This window comes from Lutra lutra, chromosome 14 (genome assembly GCF_902655055.1).
Source record: "Lutra lutra chromosome 14, mLutLut1.2, whole genome shotgun sequence".
Lineage (NCBI taxonomy): Eukaryota > Metazoa > Chordata > Mammalia > Carnivora > Mustelidae > Lutra > Lutra lutra.
In genome coordinates, this window is record NC_062291.1 from 60,121,808 (window position 1) to 60,147,601 (window position 25,794).

At 41.0% G+C, this 25,794-nt stretch overlaps 1 protein-coding gene and 1 pseudogene across 1 annotated transcript in view; both read left to right on the top strand.

Moving 5' to 3' along the window:
• Positions 1-3,795: 3,795 nt before the first annotated feature.
• Positions 3,796-25,794, top strand: part of ABCC2 (ATP binding cassette subfamily C member 2) — a 74,099-nt gene continuing 52,100 nt past the window's right edge. Inside the window, exons 1-3 of the mRNA XM_047702461.1 lie at positions 3,796-3,953; positions 5,582-5,755; positions 22,011-22,136. Coding sequence (XP_047558417.1) covers positions 3,921-3,953; positions 5,582-5,755; positions 22,011-22,136 — 333 coding nt within the window. The 5' untranslated portion in view covers positions 3,796-3,920. The remainder of the gene's footprint in view (positions 3,954-5,581; positions 5,756-22,010; positions 22,137-25,794) is intronic.
• Positions 22,149-23,202, top strand: LOC125084728 (transmembrane protein 147-like; annotated as a pseudogene).

Sequence of the window (25,794 nt, forward strand, 5' to 3'; positions counted from 1 at the left end):
GTGCAACCTTGGCAGTGTGGGCATGAATGACTGGGGACAACATTCTATTTATGGGATAGGCTACTGCCCAACCCTCCTGACATTCCGTGATTCTGGAAGGCTATGCTGCTGATGCTTGCCGAGAAGTGTCTCTGGTTACCACAGTGTGTCACAGGGACATCCCAAGTACCTGTCTATGAATTTGCCTCACCCTTTTATTCCAGTGGTTTTCAGTGGTTCACAATAGAGCAATACTGGAGTTCTGAAAAACTTCCCAGAGTTCACACATGCTTTAACTGCCTTGACTTAGCTCCATATGAAAACTTTGAAGATTTATGAGAAGAATTTCTCACGGCTGTGGAAAATGCACAAAGATTTGAAGAGGTCAATAGTACTCCCTGCCTCGGGGTGCTTGTTTATGGAGTGAGTCCTGCTTGTGCTTTTGAGCTTGCCCAATAGACTTGGCAGAGACAATGGCAGAACCGTTGCAAGTGTGGCTCCAAGAGCAGAGTCTTCCCCCATGCACTTACCCAAGTTCAGATGTGGGAAGCCAGTCATAGGTCATGTCCCTGCATTTTCTACTACAAATTATCAACTGGATGATGACTACACTAATTATATTTCAGGAGGACTTTGCCTATTTGTGTTGTACTTTTGTTGGCAAAGCCAATAAGTATTTCAGTAGCTTTAAAAAAAAAAAAAAAACCTCTCAGTGACTCCACAACTCTCAGACACTTTAGACTCTTATCAATTGGTCAATTATAGTTCAGGATTCTTTACCCCAGCACTGGATTGTGTAGAGGTTTTAGCTCATGGGGTTTTGTTCTATTAAGTTGTAATTCTCTGCATTGGCTTGTCTGTCTTTTCAATCTAGGGGCAGCATTTTGCTGTGTGACCGACCTCACATCTCTTACTGATCCAAGAAGAATTGTTGATTTTTCAGTTTACTCAGCATTTTACTTGTTAGGATGGAATGGTAACTGCCAAGCTCATTACATGCCAGACCCACCCACTTCTTTTTTCCTTTAATAACATCATATGTTTATTCTGTTCATGTCAGTATATGTCCTATAATCTCAGCATTTGTTCTGATGAATATTTAGATCCTCCACCATCTCTTTTTTTGGCTACTCAAAATGTTTTAAGCACAAACGAATGCAATTTCTGCTCGTTTAAAAACGTGATTATAATTTCTATCAGTTATTTTGTTCCTCTTATTTGCAATAGACATGGGGGGATTATATTTTATCTATAGAAAATAATTCCACTCACACCATACCACTCATTAAGTCCTCTCTTTGGTCTCAACGAACATTTCCAAGCACAGCCAATTTGCTTTCACAACTACTTGCTAGACAAGCGCAATCAGCAAATCCTCCACCTGCTAGAAAGATAGAGGATTGATGTGGTTGTCAAGGAATAACTCAGACATTTAGTTAAACGTTTGTGTGCTAGTTTTTTCTTGCTTGAGAAGATCATCATTACACTATTGGCAAAAAACAAAGGCAAAAGCCAGGACTTATAAAAAGGAGACAGTAAGGGAGGAAAACACACAGTCTGGAGAGAGTGAAGGTTTATTCCTGATTAAGCTAATTCGCTGGAGGACATCACACATACTGGTATGGAAAGTCTGGTGTGGAGCAGGCCAGCTGGGTCACCAGGGAAAACAATTTCAGATTTTTATGACTTTTCTGAAAAGCCTTTGTTGGAATTTGGCCATGGGGAATGTGTGACCAGTCATCCAATATCTGCCCATGTACCATTAGTATCACTGCTGTAGGTCCACCAGGTGTGTACTATTTGTTTCTCTCGCCAGAATTTCTCATTTCCCCACTTTGGTCAAAGTGGCTTCCCAAAGAATGGATTCAACCATGAGGATTTCTTTCTTTCTTTCTTTCTTTTTTTTTTTTGGGGGGGGGACAATATCAGTTGGATGTCAGCTGGGGATCATGGACATTTGGTCAAAGTGGCTTCCCAAAGAATGGATTCAACCATGAGGATTTTTTTTTTTTTTTTTTTTGGAGACAATATCAGCTGGATGTCAGCTGGGGATCATGGACATACAACATGTAAGCATTCTGATGTTCAACAGTGGAAGCACGTAACAGGTATGAGGATGATCACAAATCCCTAAGAAACATCTTGCATAAAAACCATGTTTTTATCCAGGTTTTATTCATGCTTTTATACATTTATATGGTAAGTATGATGATGCCATCTGATTACATAAGAATAGTTTAGAATGTGCACATTGAGTAACTGGAAAATGTTGTTTTTGGTAAACAGTAGTCAGTATCCATCCAAATATATCTGGACACCCTAAGACCTAACTCAATTTTAACACTGTTACAGGCACATAGAAAAGTGTGGGAGTTCATCTTATGCTTATCTTCTCATAAGAAGAGAACTGAGTGAATGTCCTAATAAAAGTTATACATCTTTCAGATGTTAATAATTCACAATATATCCACTGGTACTAGTGAGTAAATGTTACTATCATTTGTGAGTTTAAGTTTAACTATACCTTTGGTATAGTTAACTTTAGGCCAGGCATTAAAGTACACATGAAATATATATGTATATAAGTATACATTAAAGTGTACATTATGCTCTTGTTAATTACTCTCTGTAGGTATAGTCTGTCTATAACCATAGGACAAAGAAGTGTTTTTATGTGTTAGTGACCAAAATGGTTTCACATGATCCCCCAAATGATGGCATTTGCACTTTAATATGTTGGCAAGCATGTCTATGGCTGCCGTTAATTTAGGGTGACCTGATTTTAAAAGAACATTTGCTTTACTAGAGGAGGGAGTGAAGGGGAGTTGTCTAATGGGTATTAGAGTTTCAGTTGGGCAAGATGAACAAGTCCTGGAGATTGGTTGCACAACAATGTGAATATATTTAACACTACTGAACTGTATACTTTTAGGAATGGTAAAATTTATGTCATGTATTTTTTACCACAATACCAATAATTGCTTTAGAGTATTATTACATAATGCCTAATAATTATGGAAAAATCAGAAAATATAGACAAGCAAAAACGAAATCCACCCACAATCTTAACAGCTAAGGCTAACATTTCACCGCATTAAATAAATAAATAAATGTGTGTGTGTATCACACTATATATGCTATTTTAGAACTTGACTTTTTGAAATAAAATCTATACTACTTTTAAGTATATTTTATGTTCTATGGTCTTTTTTAAAAGATTGATTGATTTATTCTAGAGAGAGAGAGAGCATGAGCAGGAAGGGCAGAGGGAAAGAGAGAGAGTGAGAATCTCAAGGAGACTCCATGCTGAACATGGAACTCTACAAGGGGCTCAATCCCATGACCCTGAGATCACGACCTGAGCCAAAACCAAAAGTCAGGTGCTTATTCTGACCTCACAAGACTACACCACCCAGGCACCCCTTAAATTCTATGGTCTTAATTTAAAATCCAAAGGAGTAGGATATTTCACGTTCCTATAAATTCTAAGGCCTTAAAATGGATGTGAACCTGCATATTTAAGGGTACTTGCCCCTCCAATGATGCTTCTCTTTTTAGGTCATATGTCTTCAAGAGAAGGAATGGGCTTCTCCACTCGCAAATTGTCCACCAGCTCTGCTGACATTTTGCAGTGTTTCCTTTTATGACCATACATCCAGAGGCTTCTGGTACTTGGGAAATGATGAGTCTACCTACCCCCGGGGCTCCTCATTCCTGAGTCATGTGTCTCTCTACTGGGATATTGTAAATAAACATCTGAGTCAGGTTAATGAGTAAACTGTTAAGATGAAAGGTCAGGAGACCTGGTTTTATTAGGAACATCAGAACATCAGAATGGGAGATAACGCATTGCTGCTTGCAGTCCAGTTTCTCTGAGGAAAAGAGTAAATAAAAAACAAGAGTCACAGGAGAGTCTTCATTCCACAAGAGCTCCAGGAACCATGCTGGAGAAGTTCTGCAACTCTACATTTTGGGTGAGGAATCATACTTATTTTCACTGTTGACTCTTCTCAGACTCAGAACTAGTAGATTAACCTCAGTTGCTACCATAAGAACTAAAAAAGTTAGATGCGCACGTGGTCTAAAGCTTAGAGTTTTTTGGTTTGGGTTTGTTGTTGTTGTTGTTATTTAGGTTTTGGTTTGGGGGGCTTAAGAAAAGATATGTCATAATATCTCCAGAGGATATTCTGTGTGGAAGAGGTAATCGATGTATTCTCTACCATATATTTATTGTATCCCAGACTCTCTTCACAGACTAGCTAGCCATAAAATTGTGTTCTCTGAAGAGAAATGGGGAAAAGGCTTCCAATTTCAACAATGTTAGGAGGGAAAGTTGTTGTTGCGGAGTTTGTGGGGTGGGAGGAAGACCCAAGTTTGAGTCTTGCTAATGTTGAAATGAATATCCACTGGAGACACTTCTAGAGGGACTGGCAGTTAGTGGTATGAAGTGGAAGTTGAGGCCAGGGATACAGATTTGGGCATCATGAGCACTGAGACAATTTTTGAACCATTAGAGGAGAGAATTTCAAGTGAGGGTGAGCAACAGTACCAAATGGCTTAGTGGAATTGAAAATGAAAAGGAACCTAGATTTAGTGATTCTGTGTAAGTGTGGTCTGCAAATGCCTAGCATCAGAATCACATGGAGGGCTTGTTAAAATAGTTAAAATATCTTTTTCTGAATTCTAAAGTCAACTAACTTTATGGAGTGATAAGAAGAGTGGGAATGAGATAGCAGAGGAGTTGGTTAACACTTCACATCCTAGAAAGAACCTGGGCCCCAAGGGCCTCAAGGCTGGGACGTGTTTACCACAGGAAGGTGGGGCTTAATGGGGCCAGGATCTTACCAGGCCATCTTTGGGGAATTCTCTCTGGGAATATCTGACAGATCATGTTGGTCAGGGCGCCACAATGTTTGTTTTAAAGAGTCTGTGTGAACAACTATACAAAAATAACTAAAAAATGTTTATGAGGAGAGAAAAATCTACCCTCACAAGACTCAAGAAATAACTGGTGCTCCCCACCCTCACTTCACAAGACACTTCTATCCATTGCAGAATGTAAAGACTAGTATAGACCTGCTGGGGACGAGCCTTCCTTCTACTGGTGCTCTACAGCTCCTAGGCCCAAGGTCCCCTAAGTTCCAATGACTGTAAGCCCTCTGGCCCAAGGAGGCAAAATGCCATTGTCTGATGAAAGCTTCCAGCTGCCTGCATGTTTGAACATCTGTCAGGGAGCATAATTAGTGCTAGAAACGAAAATAAGAACAAGTTTCTGTATCCCAGGGAACTATTTGAAGAATAGTCTGTCCCTCTTCTTCCCATAACTTGGCAAATGCAGTGGTGAGGTTTACTTAGAGTAGCTGGTGAACGAAAGGTTCATAAAGGTTGCATTGACCCAAAAAGTCACTGTCATTAAATGTTGATTTTGTATCCATGGAGATTAATAGGAAAATGCATCTAGGTAAAGGGTCAGGTTGGCTATGGATATAGAATGGAATTAAAATTGTTTGGGAACGGGGTGGAAGTGGAGGGTTCCCTCACACGGGTTTTCTGTCTTCAAAAAATGAGTATATTCAATAATCTTTCTGTTTTGGTCCCCCAGAATTCTTCATTCTTGGATAGCCCAGAAGCGGACCTGCCACTTTGTTTTGAGCAAACTGTTCTGGTGTGGATTCCCTTGGGTTTCCTTTGGCTCCTGGCTCCTTGGCAGCTTCTTCATGTGTATAGGTCTAAGATCAAGAGATCTCCTATAACCAAACTCTACCTCGCTAAGCAGGTATGGGAACTCCACTATTTTCTAATTACTTGGTACAGGGCAGAGACATTTTTTGATGGTTAAAGTGTCTGCTTCCCTATCTTTAACCAGCTTTCCTAAGACAGGCAGTCACTGGCCCCATGTCATATTTCTTAGTTAAGGTAACTTTAATTTTTGCATAATGATGACTCTTGGGGCACCTGGGTGTTTCAGTTGGTTAAGTGTCTGCCTGCAGTTTGGCTAATGATCCAGAGTCCTGGGATCCAGCCCTATGTCGGGCTCCCTGCTCCCTGCCCAGCAGGGAATCTGCTCCTTCCTCTCTCTGCTCTACCCCGCCGACTCATGCTCTTTTTCCCTCTCTCTTTCTCAAATGAATACATAAAATCTTAAAAAATAGGAGGGTAGTGACACTTAAATCTTATTGATAGCAGATTTTTAAAACACCAATGACAAGTAACCAATCAGTCAAATATTTATTGTCTTTTTAATATTTGAGAAACAAATACTGGATGACCTGTCTTGAGACTGTTTGAATAACTCAGGAGACTGTAATTCAGTTGGCACCTACAATGAGGTAAAAATAAAATGCACCATTTTCTCTGTACCATTCAGGCAACCCAACCATCATTCATCTCCCATAACTTGGGTCTGAAATAAGGCTTCCATTTTCCCAAAGTCTTCCATGAGTCCCCGGACACTCACAGTAGAGTGAGATAGGGTGAGTGCTCACAGTGACATGCCTGAGTAGGGAAATATGGGAAGGACAGGAGCTGCAGGAGAGGGCCCAAGAGGAACTAGGGGAGGAGCCGGTCGGCCAGCTGCACTGATTAATGCAGAAAGGGTCTTGCGGGAACCAAGACATTCAGTTGAGTTTGAAAATCCACCTCCTAAACTCCACCATCTGCTTTTTTCATTACTCTTTTTGTTGTGGTGGTGGTGGTTTGTTTTTCCCTATCTCTCCTGATCTTTAAACTGGGTTTAATTAAAAAGATTAATTAGATTTGATGTTCTGTGAGTGCACATACCAACGACCTCAGTTTACCTGGAATCTAAACAGAAGGAAGGAACTTGGCTAAATGAAGTGGGATTTTCTTTGACACTCCAAGGCAGGGGCTGGTGGTGAGCTTTTTGGACCCTGGACAGGAAAGAATAGTCCCTGAGAGTAGGGGCAGGGTCATTGTCTCTTTTGTTGATCCAAGTGCCAAGCACAGGGCTTAACACTCAGTATGAATTTGTTAAATGTTAATATTAAACGTACTCTAGAAGTAGAAGTGGAGTCAAGAATGCGTTAGATCCTGAACATTGAACAGCATGCTCTAATGCCCCTGGGAATGAGTTAGAGACTTTCGAGAAAAGGCAGGGTAATGAATAAATCAGTATCGCAGTCTAATCATAGTTCTTAATTAACTATAAGAACTTCTAACTTAAAAAAAAAAAAAAACAGGGGCACCTAGGTGGCTCAGTGGGTTAAGCCTCTGCCTTCGGCTCAGGTCATGGTCCCGGTGTCCTGGGATCGAGCCCCGCATCGGGCTCTCTGCTCGGCGGGGGGCCTGCCTCCTCCTCTCTCTCTCTGCCTGCCTCTCTGCCTACTTGTGATCTCTATCTGTCAAATAAATAAATAAAATCTTTAAAAAAAAAAAACAGCTTTAGGGCACCTGGGTGACTCAGTGAGTTAAGCTTCTGCCTTTGGCTCAGTCATGATCTCAGGGTCCTGGGATCGAGGCCCGCATCGGGCTCTCTGCTCGGCGAGGAGCCTGCTTCCCCCTCCCCACTGCCTGCCTCTTTGCCTACTTGTGATCTCTCTCTCTGTGTCAAATAAATAAATAAAATCTTAAAAAAAAAACAGCTTTATTGAGATATAATTCACATACCATACAATTCACCCATTTATTTTTTAAATTAAATTAAGTTAAATTTAAATTCAATTAGTTAACATATAGTGTATTATTAGTTTCAGAGGTAGAGTTCAGGGATTCATAGTTGTATATAACACTTGGTACGCATTACATCACATGCTCTCCTGAATGCCCATCACCCAGTTACCCCATCTCCCCACCTCCCTCCCCTCCAGCATCCCTCAATTTGTTTCTTATGGTTTTTCTCCCTCTCTGATTTTGTCTTATTTTATTTTCCCCCCCTTCCCCTATGATTCTCTGTTTTGTTTCTTAAATTCCACATAATGAGTGAAATCATATGATAATTAGCTTTCTCTGATTGACTTATTTCATTTAACATAATATCCCCTAGTTCCATCCACATTATCGCAAATGGTAGGATTTCATTTTTTGATGGCTGAGAAATATTCCAGTGTGTGTGTGTGTTTGTGTGTGTGTGTGTGATCTTCTTTATCCATTCATCTATTGATGGACATCTGAGCTCTTTCCATAGTTTGGCTATTGTGGACATTGCTGCTATAAACATTGGGGTGAAGGTGCCCCTTAGATCACAGCATTTGTATCTTTTTGTTAAATACCTAGTAGTACAATAGGTAGTTCTATTTTTGACTTTTTGAGGAACCTCTATACTGTTTTCCAGAGTGGCTGTACCAGCTTGCATTATACCAGCAGCATAAAAGGATTCCCCTTTCTCCACATCCTCAAAAACATCTTTTGTCTCCTGACTTGTTAATTTTAGCCATTCTGACTGGTATGATGTGGTATCTCATTGTGGTTTTGATTTGCATTTCCCTGATGCTGAGTGATGTTGAGCATTTTTTTCATTTGTCTGTTGGCCATTTGTATGTCTTCTTTGGAGAAATGTCTGTTCATGTCTTCTGCTCATTTCTCGACTGGATTTTTTGTTCTTTGGGTGTTGGGTTTGTTGTTATTTATAGATTTTGGATACTAGCTCTTTATCTGATAAGACATTTGCAAATATCTTCTCCCATTCAGTAGGTTGTCCTTTGGTTTTGTTGAAATTGTTTCCTTTGCTGTGCAAAAGCTTTTCATCTTGATGAAGTCCCAATAGTTCATTTTTGCTTTAGTTTCCCTTGCCTTTGGAGACTCAATTCACTCATTTAAATATAATTTTTAGCATACTGATATATACAACCATCACCATAATCAACTTTAGAACAGAAACAAACCTCCTGTCTCCCCATCCTCCTTAGTCCTAAGCAACCACTAACCTACTTGCTATCTCTAGTTTCCTTATTTCAGAGATTTCATAAATGGAATCTTATAATACTATATGGCCTTTTATGGTTGGCTTCTTTCACTTAGCATAAGATTTTCAAGGTTCATCCATATCATAGTATATATCAGTACTTCTTTCCCATTTTATGCCCAACTTATATTCTATTATATGGGTATAATACGTTTTGTCTAACTTGTATAAATACAAATCTTTATAGACAAAAAGAAAATAAATGTATTGACTTTTTTTTTTCGTAGCTAATAATCCACTCATCCTTGCTCATAGTCTCAGGATCAGGAGCCCCATTCCTAATTTATACTTTATTTTTTGCCCTCTACCCTGAGAGTAACAAGCACAAATTAGCTGCCTCTTAAAATTTTCAAAATAATTGGTCTCTTCTTTAAAAGTAGAAGTATAACTCCTCACATAGTATAACTTTACTTCTGTGAGAACCTTCTTTTGGGCTCATTCCTCAACTTGATTTTATTTCTCCATTTCCTGCTTTTGGGCTATTTCTCTCTGACTTTCCTGAACTGTCTATACTTGTCTGAACTAAGTCCGTTTGCTTGACCAAAGTGAGAGATTCTACAAGTTTGTTTGTTTAAAGATGCATCCTTACAGAAAGGACCTGATGCACAGTAGGTAACTGAATGAATTGAATCACAAAATACATGAATGAATGAATGAGCTCAATCCCAGGGAAACAAAAAAGGAATTTGGTTCTGGAGGTTGTGGAAGTGCTGAGGTTAGAGGAAGGAAGATGTGTGGCAAAAATAGACTTGGTGTTGAGCCAGTGAAATGTGGAAATCATCTTTAAGTGATTGCAGAATATTACATAGAAGATTTCGAGCCTGTTCTGTTCGGCAGAGTTTCAGAAAGCAGGATCAAGATTAAGTGGGTGGAGGTTATTCCAGGGAAGCCTACTTTGGCTAAATATATTGAAGGACTTTCCAATAATACTGACTTTCTGAAAATAGAATAGACTGCTGGGGGTCATATTCCCTGAAAATATTGATGCTGAAGTTAAATACTTATCTGCCAGCGAAGTGATAGAAATAGACACTCTACAATGGATAGAAGATTCAACCAGAGTGACTATCATTCATAAAGCTCTGGGAAAAGGAGGACCTTGCAGAGATGGAGAGATATTAAATATGACCAAAGCACTCTTCTCTCTTTTTTAATACCAATAAGATTATGTTTCCTTAAGAAGTTTAGTAAATTCCATGTGCGCTTGAAGCTCCTCCAATAAATCAGAGATCAAAGACAAGGATTATTTCAGGACAACCATAATATTTCCCTGATCCTATTTAATAAAAGTGTGTGCATGTTTCTGATTATAAAAGTAATGCATTGTTGAGCGCCTGGGTGGCTCAGTTGGTTAAGTGTCTGCCTTGGCTCAGATCATGGTTCCAGTGTCCTGGGATCAGGCCCCATAATCAGGCTCCCTGCTCCACGGGGAGTTTGCTTCTCCTTCTGCCTCTGCCTCCTGCTCCCCCACTTGTGCTCTCTCTCTCTCTCTCTCTGTCAAATAAATACAGTCTTTTAAAAAATTAATGCAAGATTATTGTAGAAAGTTTGGAAACTCTAGGGAAATAGGAAGCCAATTAAATCCATTGACCATTGTTATCACCCTGATACATTCCTATTAACATTTTGGTATGTTTCCTGCCACTCTCTTGAAAAAGAAAAAAAAGGAGCCAAAAAACACAAAATGAAAAGTTAAAGTCTATTTCTTACCCTTCTACCTCCTAGTACCATTCTCCAGAGACCTTCATTTAAAATTATTTTAATGGTTACCTCTATATCTGTAAATAATGTGTTTATACCTGTATTTCTTGATCGATCACCTTTAAAAAAAGATCTATTTCTGCCTTCCATGCAAGACAAGGAATTCAGTTCATTGGCCCTACCCTCACCTTCCTTTTCTTCTTCTCTTTCTCTCTTTTAACTTTGTATGATTGCTTTCAGTTCTTCTGTTGGTTACCCTTATTCCTAAAGATAATCTGCCATCAATTTTAGACTCAACATCTTGATACCCCTTTTGTAAAATGAGAGAATTTGTACCCCCACAGTTCTTGGATCTGAAGAAGATCCTCAAATAAAATTTTCAGAGAGAGCAACAGTAAATAAAGTCTCAAAGTCCTTGCTTTCTGTAAATGTTCATCTGGATATGGAATGCTAGCTTCAAACACATTTTTTTTAAACTCCAAAGATGTTGCCATATTGCTTCCCAACATCCTGTGCTACTGAGTTATCTTCTGTAGAAGGCTTTATCCTCTTTTTTTCTTGATGTCTTGAAATTCCATGAGTCTGTTTACATGGGTCTTTTCTCATTCAGTGGGTTTGACGCTTTCAACCTAAAGACTGATGTCTTTCTTATCTCTGAGAAATTTTCATCTATTAATCTTTTTACTTCCTTTCCTCCAATTTTGAAATTCCATCTCTTCAGAACTTCTTTTAGGTTGGTTTTGGACACTGAATTGATTTTCCTTCTCAACTTCTCTCTTTTTAAAATTTGTTTTTCTCTTTTCACCTATGTTCTGAGATATTCCCCAATTTCTTTTCTTTCAGTCATCCTAAAGAGCCTTTATTTTTGTAATCATGGGTTTGATTTCTAAGAATTATTCTTAATTTCAGAATACACTTTAAAAAAAAACCATCAACCTATTAATGGATGCAATGTCTTCTCAGGTCTCTCCTAAGACATTAATATTAAAAATAATTTAGAAGTATCTTCTGTTCATTTAATAATTTGCTTGTTTTATCCCAGAATCAGTTGTCCTATGTAATTATCTTGGCTATCTTCTTTGCTAGTATTGGTTTTTCTCCACCTTCTTATGGTTATTACTGTTCTTTTTGCATTTATAAGCAAAGGACTAAGTTAATGAATATATGTGATGGGAGCAGACCCCTCTGCCAATCTGTAAGACAGCTCCCCCCGGGTGGCCTCTCCTTGAGGGGAGGACTGCTTTTGAGCTCTGAGTCCTGAACAACTGTGTGGAACTATGGCTTCTCCCAAGAGCAGGAGGCCACGCTGGAGTTCTCCACCCTTACTGCATGCTGCACGAAGACTAGTTTCCTCTGGGCACCAAGACACTCACTATCTTCTCATTCCTCCTCAGGAGAGCATTCTGTTTCAGACAATTACTTCTGTTTTAGCCTGATTGGGGGTGGTCGTGGCAAGTGAGTTTCAGTGGATTTGTGATGATGGGTTGGAAGTGGGAGAAACAAAGAAATGACTGGCCTAACCGTACCAGTTCTGTGCACAGGGCTTCCATTAAGACTCTGATTTCTGTCCTTTTCCCCAGTCTTACTCTCAGCTGGTGCTGACTATAAGGAATAGATTTCTGTCAGTGGAAGATCTCACTGGCAAGTCACACCTGTTAGCTGAGGCAATAAGGAATTGATTCTCTTACATAACAAGAAGACCAGAGGCAGTGCAGCCCCAGGACTTATTACTTTAGAAGCTCAACAACCTCAGCAGATAGCTGATTATTTTCATCTTTTCCTCATCAGCTCAGCCTCTCAAGCCAGTTATTAAACTAGCACATGATGACAGGGTGGCTGCAGCAGTTCCAGGAATCACACCCTCAAGTCAGTGTCCAAAGGCAGATAAAGACAGCAGGTGCTCCTATATAGCCCTTAAAAAATAGCTTTATTGATATATAGTCTACATACCATAAAACAGACCTGTTTAAAATGTACAATTCAGTGGTTTTTAGTAGACTCACAAAAATGTGTTACCATCACCCCTGTCCAATTCCAGAATAGTTTCATTACTCCAAAAAGAAACTCAGTTCTTATTAGGAAGTAACAACCCATTCCCTTCCCCCTCCATCCCTCTCCCCTAAGCCCTAGCAACTACTAATCTACTTTCTGTCTATGGCTTTGTCTTTTCAGAACATTTCATATAATAGAATTATATACTATGTAGCCTTTAGCACCTGACTTATTTAACATAGCAAAATGTTTTCAAGTTTTCCTCATCTTCTTTTTTTTTTTTTAAGATTTTTTATTTATGAGAGAGAGGGAGAGGGAGCACAAATGGGGGAAGGGGCATAGGGAGAGGGAGAAGCAGACTCCTCACTGAACAGGGAGCCTGATGTACGGCTGGATCCCAGGACCCTGAGATCATGACATGAGCATAAGGCAGACACTTGACTGACTGAGCCACCCAGATGTCCCTATTTTCAAGTTTTATACATGTAATGGCATGAATCAGTACTTCACTTCTATCTTTATTATTATCATTCTGGTAAAATACAGAGAACATAAAATTGACCATTTCATCCAACTTAAAGTGTAAGATGCAGTAGCATTAAATACATTCACAATATTCTGCAACCATCACTGCTATCCAGTTCCAGGATTTTCCATCACCCCAAGTGGAAACTTTGTATCCATTAAACCGTCACTTCCCTGTGCCCTCCTCCTCTTATCCCTTGGAAATCTTGAACCTGCTGTCTCTGTGTCTGGATAGTTCATATATAAATGCAGTCATACAATAGCCTTTTGTGTCTGGCTTCTTTCATTCAGCATTATATATTCAAGGTTCATCCATGTGGTAGCATATATCAATATTTCATTCCTTTTTATGGCTAAATAATACAATATTATAGATACATCATGTTTATTTGGGATGGACACGGATTTTCAATTTTCTTAGTATAAGTATTATACTTACATACTTAGTGTAAGTATTATATACTTTTATGCTTAGTTTAAGTATTAGTATAAGTATATACTTATGAGTAGAATTGCTAAGTCATATGGTAGCTCTACATTTGATATTTTGAGGAACTGACAAGTTGTTTTCCAAAGTGGCTATCTCCTTTAAATTCCTGCTAGCAGTGTATGGGGGTTCTAATATTCATTCTCACCAGTACTTGTCTTGGTTAATCTTTTCAGTTATAGCGATCCTAGTTGGTGCAAAGAGCTTACTATGGTTTTGACTAATGACGTTGAGCATCTTTTCGTATGCTTTTTGGCCATTTGTATACCTTCTTAGGAAGAAACCTATTCTTTAAAGAAACCCTTTGACTATTTTTTTAATTGGGTTACCTGTGGTTTTTAATTTTTATTTAATTTTTTAAAAGATTTTTCAGGGGCGCCTGGGTGGCTCAGTGGGTTAAGCCGCTGCCTTCGGCTCGGGTCATGATCTCAGGGTCCTGGGTTCGAGCCCCGCATCGGGCTCTCTGCTCAGCGGGGAGCCTGCTTCCTCCTCTCTCTCTACCTGCCTCTCTGCCTGCTTGTGATCTCTCTCTGTCAAATAAATAAATAAAATCTTTAAAAAAAAAAGATTTTTCAAAATTTATTTATTTGACAGACAGAGATCACAAGCAGGCAGAGAGGCAGGCAGAGAGAGAGGAAGGGAAGCAGGCTCCCTGCCGAGCAGACAGCCCAATGCGTGGCTCCATCCCAGGACCCTGGGATCATGACCTCTGCCGAAGGCAGAGGCTTTAACCCACTGAGCCACCCAGGCACCCTACCTGTGGTTTTTTATTGTTGACTTGTGAAGAGCTCTTTACATATTCTGGATCTATGTGTCACTTTGATCAGTGAGAAAAACATTTCCCAGAGTCCCCAGAAACAAGAAACAAGTTCCCCCCAGCTGTCCCCTAGTTCTCTTTGGCCAGAATTGTGTTGCCTGCCCATGATCCAGGCAGTTACTGGCCAGGAGAATGGGACCATCATGACTGGTTTTAACTCACCTCATGGGGTTGGAGATGGGTCCAGCTTCCACCTGAGCACATGGCTGACCTGAGTGGAGTAGATATTTTACAAAAAAGGGAAGGGGTTCTATTAGGAAGAAGAGAATAGCTTTGAGTAGGCAACTCTACCATCGGCATCACAAGAAACAGACGGCTGAGGCCAAATAGGATGTGAGAAGGTTGTATTTACAAGGGAACCTGGAGCCAACGGTTACCACTCCAGGCTTGAAGGGACAAGGATGGGGGTGAATCTGGGAGGGGAGCTACAAACACAACAACAACTATGACTATACAAAAAAAGCATGTTTGCTTTTTGTCTTCTAAAACTTTTCTGGTCTACTGAGCTTGCCCTTCTCCATTCAGATGCTCAGTGCTGTTATGGATTTATTATTTGGGTGCCTCTTTACCAGCAGTTCAAAGGGGTAGAGAGGGATGGGAATAAACAAATATACAAAATCTGGCATCTTGAATTGGAAACTCCTGTCTTTCTCTGTGCGTATTTAAAAACATAATTGAACTCCTTGCATAGGCAATTTTATAGTCTATGCTTTTCACTTAAGATGATACAAAAATCACTTCCCATTGTCATTAACACGATTTTAAATGTAATTTGGGTGACTACTGTAGGCATGCCGACAGCACTGACTCCATCTTTGACTCCTCGTCTTGTTCTCTTCTCCAATGCACAGACGGCACCACTTAGGTAACTCAGAGAGAGCCCCTCTGGTGCACAGATGGTGCCCCTTTAGATAACGACCCTGTGACCTCACCAGCAGGCCTCTCGTTCCATAAGAACTGGGGATGAGGGTCCGGATAGTCGCAGAGAGTGGGGAGGAAGGCGGTGGAGAATAGCTGTGTGGTGCTCGGGCTCTCCCGCCCATCCTTCTCTACTTCCTCTGGGCCCGGTCAGTAAGTCACCCCGAATCAAATTCTGTGTAAGTGGTATGGAGGGGCTTCCTTCGTTTTCTTCCATATTAAAGTGCCTTTCTCAGACTGAAGAAACACCCCGACCCTCCTCCAGCTTCTAACAATTGGCGCATGTAGCTTGTCGGATACAAAGAAATGAAACAGGGGTTTGTGGCAGGAGAAAGCTCGCTGTCCGTGGGGGAAAGCCCAGGTTGACTAGCTACCTCCGTGTGGGCGGGCTTGGTCGGGTTTTTTGAGCGTTTTGGACCGGGCTGTGAGTGTGGGGATGCCCCAAACACACCAGGGAGTGGTAAGGATCCCATTCTCCATGGTGTGGGGCTGGCGGGGGCGGGGGATGTCCTAGGGAGGGTCGGCTATCCTGTTCACAAAGGTGGGGACAAGGGAGTGGGGAAGAGACTGTGCATGAGTTACTGCGGGTTGTTGCTTGGCCTTGATCTGTGCCTTACAATAGGCCATGGAATGAGGGCGGGTTACAGGTGAGAGAATGCTAAGAGACCACAGATGCATTGGCTTTGGAAAAGGATAAATGAGCCACATGTGCTTCTAATACAGACAATATGTTTGAAAGAATTCAGTGTCAGAAGGAGTGGTTAGAAATTAGGGTGCAGGTGCACAGGCACAGACTAGCGTGTACTGAAGGGAGAACTCTTGTATCTTTATTCTTAATAAATATATTTTTAAAATTTAATTGACAGAGAGAGAGAGGGAACACAAGCAGGGGGAGTGGGAGAGGGAGAAGCAGGCTTCTGACAGAGCAGGGAGCCTGATGCGGGGCAGAACTATTCTATCTTGAGAGAATCAGGCCCCTAAATCTTGGGATCCCTGCGGTAAGGACTCCTCTTTGATTCAGACAAAGACTTTTTATGTGTGTGGTTAAAAGAAATCTTTATTTTACAAAATTAAAAACAAATGATACATACACTCCTCTTAAATACCAGCTTATAGTACTTGACATTTCTGGATCATTTGAAATGGAGTTTTCCATAAGCTTTTATTCATTTTTTCTTGAGGGGGGGGAGGGGCGGTAAGGGAGGGTAAGGGAGAGGGAATCTTAAGCAGACTCCTGGTCTGTCTCATGACCCTGAGATGATGACCTGAGCCGAAATTAGGAGTCTGAGCCACCCAGGTGCCCCAAGTTTTCCATAAGCTTTTAAAATGCAAGACTATTCATCCTCTTCGGTGAGTTACAGATTCATTTCCACCATTTCACAGGGGTTTTTGTTTTTTCCAAGTTGTCCATACTGTAGTCATTCAAAAAACAATACAATGTACTGGGGATGACCAAGAGGAAATTCTCGCTAGCCAGAAAGTGACTGCGGGAATATTCTGCAGCTAAATTAGTGGCGCTAAAGAGCCACTTCAAGCGAAAGGGCCTAGAGAGGGGGTGGCAGCTTGGGAATTAGGACTGTGGGACACTGAGAGATGGAAAGACCCCGAGGGAGGAGTGCAGGACCTTAGTATCTGACCTTGTCCCTATTAACCCAGTGCTAGAGTGGCTGCCACAGGGCTGACTTAAGTGAAACCAGGACAATCTGTCCAAAGGGAAATCAGTTCTACTTATTTGTAGAAGTTCAATAGGAATGTTTTCCTGGGACGCCTGGGTGGCTCAGTTGGTTAAGCCAGTGCCTTTGGCTCAGGTCATGATCCCAGGGTCCTGGGATCGAGTCCCATATCGGGCTCCTTGCTCGGCAGGGAGCCTGCTTCTCTCGCTGCCTCTGCCTGCCTCTCTGCCTGCTTGTGTGTGCACTCTCTCCCTCTGTCTCTCTCTGGCAAATAAATAAAATCTTAAAAAAAAAATGTTTTCCTTATAACATGACATCATTGGAACGATTGGTTGTATTACCAAGGCCTTGACAGGAGTGTCCTATTTGAGAGGGACCTACATAGACTCAGGTATGACCAGACAGCCTGAAAGCTCTAAGACTGACTTTATGGAGCCAATGAATGCCATTGGGGGAGTGGGGCAGGAAGCAGCCTGTTACATTCCATATAGGGTTCCTGGGAGCCTTGCCAGGTAAGTAAGGAAGGTCACTTCCCGGCAGGTTCATGAGATTTTGGAGAAGAGAGGAAGTAACCCAAAATGATAAGCATCAAAGGGGAGTTAATAGCAAGTATTTGGCTTGGCTACCCAAGAAAGCTCCAAATAATGGCTCCGTGCAGGGCGGGGGCCCAACTTACCACCAGGGAATATCTTTAATTGGATGTAAGGCTGTTTCTTGTTCTTCAAATTCTGATCCACACCCCTTTTAAATAGGAAGAAGCCAGAGTGGTTGTCACCCCTATCTCTCTGGAATGACGAATGATGAAAAGCCAGGGGTGGCACTGGCTCATGGGGCTGAAACAGCTATTGGGTTATTGCTGGAATAAGATCTGCCATGTCTATTGCCCGGAAAGCCTTTGTCTCACGGGCTTAGCACAGCTGATGTTCCCTCCTGGTGCATCAGGAAATGTCTTCCTGTCATGGGCTACCTCTTAGGCTGAAATTCACAGTTGCTTCATCTGTTGGGTCTGAGGAAAGGACCTCTTTCCTGGTTCCGGGGGGACCTTGCGTTGCTGTTTGTATTGCTGCTGTGACCCAGGAATGCAAGTCACCTCTTGCAATCTGGCTCAGGGGTCATCGTGAAGAATGCTGTGCATAGATGGTGCAGGCCATAAAGACGTCCCTGTCTCTGTTGGGGACGGAGTGTAGGAGTGCAGACAACACTGACTCCGTATCTGGCCTTCCATTTGTTCTCCCCTCTGGCTACTTTAGATAACTAGTAGAGAGCCATTCTGGTGCACAGATAGTACCACTTTAGATAACTATCTTGTGACCTCATCAGCATGGCCCTTGCTCTATGAAAGCTGGAGATTAAGGTCTGGATGGCTGTGGAAAATGGGCGGGGAAGTTTGGGGTGGAAAATAGCTGCATAGTGCCCTCCGTAGTGTGTCCGTCCTCCTCCATGATTATCCCTGTGGGTAAGTTAACTGAGTAAAACTGTCAATGGTCTAGAGTGGCTTGCAGCATTTTTGCATTTGAAAGCAGCTTCTCAGTCTGGAGGATGCATTACTGACCCTCCTCTGCCTTCTACCAGCTACATAATCGTTCATCACATGAGGATACCATAACTTGTTTTAAAAACTCTTGCAGCATTAATTCCCCTCCACCATTGTTTTGGTTTATTTTAGATTTTATAAATCACTGCTAAAACTGAGATTCCTGTTAAGATTCTGTGCACAAGTATTTGCCTGAAATTCATTGTATTTCCTTAGAATAGCTTCCTAGGAGTAGAATTACTATATCAAGGAATATGAGTGGTTAAGGCTTTTGAAACATGGGAAATTTTTTATAATTTAGGAAGCTTTTTGCTGATTTACATTCTCACCTAAGGTGTGTTAGAATTTGTCTCTGCACCTTTGCCAGCACTGGGTCTAACATATTTTTATTTTATGTGTAAAATGGCCAGGTCAGTGATTCATCAGTCTTCTATAACACTCAGTGCTCATTATGTCACTTGCCCTCCTTAATGTCCATCACCCAATTCCCCATCCCTCCACCTACCTCTCCTCCAGCAAGCCCGAGTTTGTTTCTTGTGATGAAGAGTCTCTTATGCTTCATCTCCCTCTCTGGTTTTGTCTTGTTTTATTTTTTCCTCTCTTCCCCTATGATCCTCTGTTGTTGTTGTTTTTTCCTTAAATTCCACATATGAGTGAGATCATATAATTGCCTTTCCCTGACTTATTTCACTTAACATAATATCCTTTAGTTTAATCTACGTCATTGCAAATGGCAAGATTTCAATTTTTTGATGGCTGAGTAGTATTCCACTGTATTTAACATTAATCTTTTGAGTAAATCAGGATTACAACTCAAAATTTACAAAAGGTACATGGTATTCTAGTCACTCATTCTTGTCTGAATTAGCAACCACTGACCCTAGTTCGTTGGATATCCTTTCAGAGATAAGTCATGCTTATAAAAATGCCTACTTTTCTTTATACAAATGTTAGTGTCTTGTGTTAATCTCCATGTCTTGATCCCTCCATTTTTAGCACATAAAAATCTGCTCTCTAATGTCCACTCATAGTGCTGTTATTTGGATGTATCCTAACTTATGTGCCTTATGTGACAGAAATTTAGGTGGTTTTTAACCTTCTGCCATCACAGGCAATGCTGCAAAAACAAAACAAAACCCAAAACAACAAAAAAACTTTGTTCCCCTGTGTGTCTGTAGCATAAATTCCTAGAAATGAAGTTACTGGGTGAAGAGTATATGGACTCAAAATTTTGAAATAGTTGGGGGCGCCTGGGTGGCTCAGTGGGTGAAGCCGCTTGCCTTCAGCTCAGGTCATGATCTCGGGGTCCTGGGATCGAGCCCCGCATCAGGCTCTCTGCTCAGCAGGGAGCCTGCTTCCCACCCCCCCACCCCCCCACCCCCGTCTCTCTGCGTACTTGTGATCTCTCTCTCTCTCTCTGTCAAATAAATAAATAAAATCTTTAAAAAAATTTTTTTTGAAATAGTGAAAATTATCCTCCATAGAGGTTTTTCCTCAGTCTCGCCAACTTTTTATCAAACTTTCTGATATTTGCTAAGCAGTTAAGTAAGAAGTGGTATATCCTTATAATTTGAAATTGCACTAATTTTCACATTAAGCACCTGTTCCTGTCTTTAAAAGCCACATTTTTTCTTTAAACTTTCCATCTTACGCCTTTTACACTGGATTGTTGGTTCTTATCTTGAAATGTTTTCTAGGACTGCTTTATAATGTAAGTTGTTCTTTTTGATATGGGTTGCTCAGTATATCTCTAATCAATGTGTAAGAATTTAAGTGGAAGCCTGTGGCAAGGCCTGCTCTTTTCCTTGGCCTGGGTAGCTGGTTAGTATTCCCTTCACCTATTCTCCTCAAATCCTCCTTGACTGGGTTCTCTAGCTCCACCTTGCTCATTTTTTTAAAAGATTTTTTACTTATTTATTTGATAGAGCGTGATCACATGTAGGCGAGAGGCAGGCAGAGAGAGAGGGGAAGCAGGCTCCCTGCTGAGCAGAAAGCCCCATGCGGGGCTCGATTCCAGGACCCTGAGATCATGACCTGAGCCGAAGGCAGAGGCTTAACCCGCTGAACCACCCAGGCGTCCCTCCACCTTGCTCATTTTTATACCCAATTTACCTAAAGGCAAACCTAAAGGCAAACTTATCTTACCACGTCAAAAGCTGTTATTTTTTTTCCAGAAAAAAAGCCTGTCTCATGTGAGAAAGCACAATATAGTATATTATGTACTTGAGAAATGCATTCCCTTCATTAATGTGTCTTTGACTTTATGCCTTGCTAAATAACCACACAGGTCCTACTATCCTACTATAGATGCATTCATGTCCCTCGTTGGTTGGTTTTCATCTTAAGCAGCTCAATACTTCTGCCTGAACCATTTGGGATGAATGATACATGGGATTGAATAGGGACAGATGTATGGGAGTTGAAGGGATGGGGTAGGGGAGATGGTCCTAAAGACCCTCATTTTGAGGGCTAAGATTCTGGTAGACCTCCTCTGCGGAAGTAGTAGATTTTTGTCCTGATGGGTGGGAGTGATTCTTTAGAATAATATGATGTATAGCATGTCTTATGAACTCATAGGACAAATATTGATTGGCTTGGATTCCTCCTAGGGTGACATAGTCACAACTGTTTGCAACATTAACTTCAAATCTTGTCTGGGGAAGAGGCTGGGAATAATAACCAAGGAAAGGGAATAGGACCAAGGAAAAGGGAAATCCCAATTAGGGTAAGGGGGCTCCCTTTTTAAATCTATTTTTTTAGTTACCTATTGTTGTATAAAAAATTATTCCAAAACTTAGCAATTTTTTAAAAAGCACATTTTTTCTCACATTTTCTATGGATCAGAAATTTGGGAGATGCTTACCTGGGTTCTGCTCCAGGGTCTCTCACGACATTGCAGCTGATATGCTAGCAGAGACTAAGGTCATCTGAAGTCTTGACTGGAGCTGGAGCAGCTAAGTCTAAGATGACTCACTCACATGGCTGTTGACAAGAGGCCTCTGTTATTTACCAAGTGGATCTCTCCATAAAGCTACTTGAGTGTCCTCCTGATGGCACTAGGAGCTTTCCCTGAAGTGAAGTGGGTGATCTGAGAACGAGAAGGAGGAAGCCATATTGTTTTTTATGAGCTTCTACCATATTCTGTTCTTTAGAATTGAGTCACGAAGTTAAGTTCACATTCAAGGGAACAGGTACCAAGATCTCCTTTTTGAAGGGAAGAATATCAAAGAACTTGTGAACATAGTTTAAAACCATCACACTCAGCATTCCTCAAAAACCTACCCTGGCCTACATTGAACTTCATTCCATTGCTTGAACTACAGTCCATTGCTTGGTATTCATTGATGCCAGAAGTATTTCTTGTGTTCTCTGTATCTGTGCATACCATCTTTATTATCTGTTATCAGGAACCATTCTATTCTAAAGCATGATATCCTCTTAACAGTGGTCTTTTTCCTTCTCAGGTGCTTGTTGGCTTTCTTCTTATTCTAGCAGCCATAGAGCTGGCCCTGGTACTCACAGAAGACTCTGGACAAGCCACAGTCCCTGCCATTAGATACACCAATCCTAGCCTTTACCTGGGCACATGGGTAAGTCCTACCTCCACTCCTGCCCTGTTTATCTTCTTCTTATTCATAGCTATCTAGTTGAAATGTACTCTTTTGGAATAAAATTAAGTCCAATTTCATTTATCTTTTTTGAGGGGCCTATGATGAGGCAAAATGTGGTTATAATGGGCTGAATCAAATTTTAGTTTTGTATATTCTTTTGAACACTAACTTTTGGATCCTTCTCCCTAGCATAAATACTAGCTTTGATGCCTAAGATATGTATCTTATGCCCTCCTATCCTTCCATCTAATGATTATACATGAGTGGGTGCCAGGCTGGCTGAGGCAGAGACCTGCACTCTGGTGGGCCCAGAAGGTCAGCACCATGACCATGTTCCACTTCTGGAATGGCTTCACCCTGGTCTACTTCCCCCACTTCATCACCTACAAGCACCGTGGCCTGAGTACAATGCCTTCTAGACATGTGTGCAGGCCAGGGTCACTCACCTGTTTATGCAGCTGTGCAAGATGCTCTTCCTGGCCATGGTTTTTTTCCTTCCCAGGCCATGATTTTTTTCCCACCTGGAAGGCAGCATCTGTGACTTCATTAGGATATCATGAAGGTCATCGTGGATGTGGCAGACCAGATACATCTAAACTTTGTCATGTCCTAGAATGTATGCAAGGGAGAGTACAGGATCATGGTTGCTGCCTTGGGCTGGGCCATGGCCATGCTCATTATGTCCTGCTCCTTCTCATCTGAGTTGGAGCCCAGGGCATTGAGTTTGACTGGAAGTACATCCAGAAGAGCATGGACTCCAATATCAGGCTGGTCCATTACATTGTCTCATCTGCCCAGGTCTAGATGATAACACACTACAACCCATACCACACTTTTCAGCCAGCAGTGCTCCTACTGTTGTTCCTTAGTCTCTGAGGCCTTTATCATGGAGACCTTCATCCACCTCTGTTCCCTGGGCAGCTGGACAGCACTCTGTGACCCTGTATGTCACCGTTGTCAACATGCACTCCTAGGCTTGGTGTCCCAAACATTCACACACCCTTTCCCTGGCCTCCAGGCTTCAGTGAAATAAACAGTATAAGGAAAGTAAAAATAAATAAATATATATATACACACATGAAAGCCAAGTTTCTTGATGTTAAAAGACTTTTCTAAATGCTGGAACTAGTATTCTTAAATTGACTAATGACTCATCAGTGGATCATGGAGTCCGGAGTTGTTTGTATAAACTTGATAACGGACATTGTTCTCTCTCCTGCGGGCTCAGTTTTGGGGGAGGCCTGCATAATGTTTTAAAAACAACTAAATTAATTGCTATGCCTTTTCTTTTTATTTTCTTTTTTTAAGAATTTTTTATTTATTTGATAGAGAAGTCACAAGTAGGCAGAGAGGCAGGCAAAGAGAGATAGGGAAGCAGGCTCCCTGCTGGGCAGAGAGCCCAATGCAGTCCTCAATCCCAGGACCCTGAGACCATGGCCTGAGCTGAAGGCTGAGGCTTAACCCACTGAGCCACCCAGGCACCCTCTTTTTTTTTTTTTTTAAGATCTAAAACATTTTAAAATTATTTTTATTAACATATGTTATTTGCCCAAGAGGTACAGGTCTGTGAATCATCAGGCTTACACAATTCACAGCACTCACCATATCACATACCCTCCCCAATGTCCATAACCCAACTACCCTCTCCATACCACCCCCAGCAACCCTCAGTTTGTTTGGTGACATTAAGAGTGTCTTATGTATTGTCTCCCTCCCAATCCATCTTGTTTCATTTTTTCCTTCCCTACCCCCAAGCCCACCACTCTGCCTCTTAAATTCCTCTTATCAGAGATCATATAATTGTCTTTCTCTGACTGACTTATTTCGCTCAGCATAATACCCTCCACATCATTGCAAATGGCAAGATTTCATTTCTTTTGATGGCTGCATAGCATTCCATTGTTTTATATATAAAACAAGGGAATATATATATATTATCACATCTTCTTTATCCATTCATCTGTTGATACACATCTAGGTTCTTTCCATAGTTTGGCTGTTGTGGACATTGCTGCTATAGACATTTGGGTGCACATGCCCCTTTGGATCACTACATTTGTATCTTTAGGGTAAATACACAGTAGTGCAATTGCTGGGTCATAGGGTAGCTCTATTTTCAACTTTTTGAGGAACCTCCATGCTGTTTTCCAGAGTGGTTGCACCAGCTTGCTTTCCCACCAACAGTGTAGGAGGGTTCTCCTTTCTCCGCATCCTCGCCAAAATCTGTCGTTTCCTGACCTGTTAATTTTAGTCATTCTGACTGGTTTGAGGTGGTATCTTATTGTGGTTTTGATTTGTATTTCCCTGATGCCAAGTGATTTGGAGCACTTTTTCGTGTGTCTGTTGGCCATCTGCATGTCTTCTTTGCAGGAATGTCTGTTCATATCCTCTGCCCATCTCTTGATTGGATTATTTGTTCTTTGGGTGTTGGGTTTGTTAAGTTATTTATAGATTTTGGTTACTAGCTCTTTATCTGTTAAGACATTTGCAAATATCTTCTCCCATTCTGTAGGTTGCCTTTTGGTTTTGTTGACTATTTCCTTTGCTGTGCAAAAGCACAGGACTTCTTGATGAAGTCCCAGTAGTTCGTTTTTGCCCTTGCTTCCCTTGCCTTTGGCGATGTTTCTAGGAAGAAGTGGCTGCAGCTGAGATTGAAGAGGTTGTTGCTTGTGTTCTCCTCAAGGATTTTGATGGATTCCTGTCTCACATTGAGATCTTTCATCCTTTTGAGTCTGTTTTAGAGTGTGGTATAAGGAAATGGTCCAGTTTCATTCTTCTGCATGTGGCTAACACCATTTGTTGAAGAGACTGTCTTTTTTCTATTGGACATTCTTTTCTGTTTTGTCAAAGATGAGTTGACCATAGAGTTGAGGATCTATTTCTGGGCTCTCTATTCTGTTCCATTGATCTATGTGTCTGTTTTTTGTGCCAGTACCATACTGTCTTGATGATGACAGCTTTGCAATAGAGCTTGAAGTGTGGAATTGTGATGCCACCAACTTTGGCTTTCTTTTTCAACATTCCTCTGGCTATTTGAGGTCTTTTCTGGTTCCATATAAATTTTAGGATTAATCATTCCATTTCTTTGAAAAAATGGATGGTGTTTTGATGGGGATTGCATTAAACGTGTAGATTGCTTTAGGTAGCATAGACATTTTCACAATATTTGTTCTTCCAATCCATGAGCATGGAACACTTTTCCATTTCTTTGTGTCTTCCTCAATTTCTTTCATGAGTACTTTATAGTTTTCTGAGTACAGATTCTTTCCCTTTTTAGTTTTATTTCTAGGTATCTTGTGGTTTTGGGTGCAATTGTAAATGAGATGGACTCCTTAATTTCTCTTTCTTCTGTCTTGCTGTTAGTGTATAGAAATGCCACTAATTTCTGTGCATTGATTTTATATCCTGACACTTCACTGAATTCCTGTATGAGTTCTAGCAGTTTTGGAGTGGAGTCTTTGGGTTTTCCACATAAAGTATCATATCATCTTCAAAGAATGAGAGTTTGACTACTTCTTTGCTGATTCAGATGTCTTTTATTTCTTTCCGTTGTCTGATTGCTGAGGCTAGGACTTCTAGTACTATGTTGAATAGCAGTGGTGATAGTGGACATTCCTGCTGTGTTCCTGACCTTAGG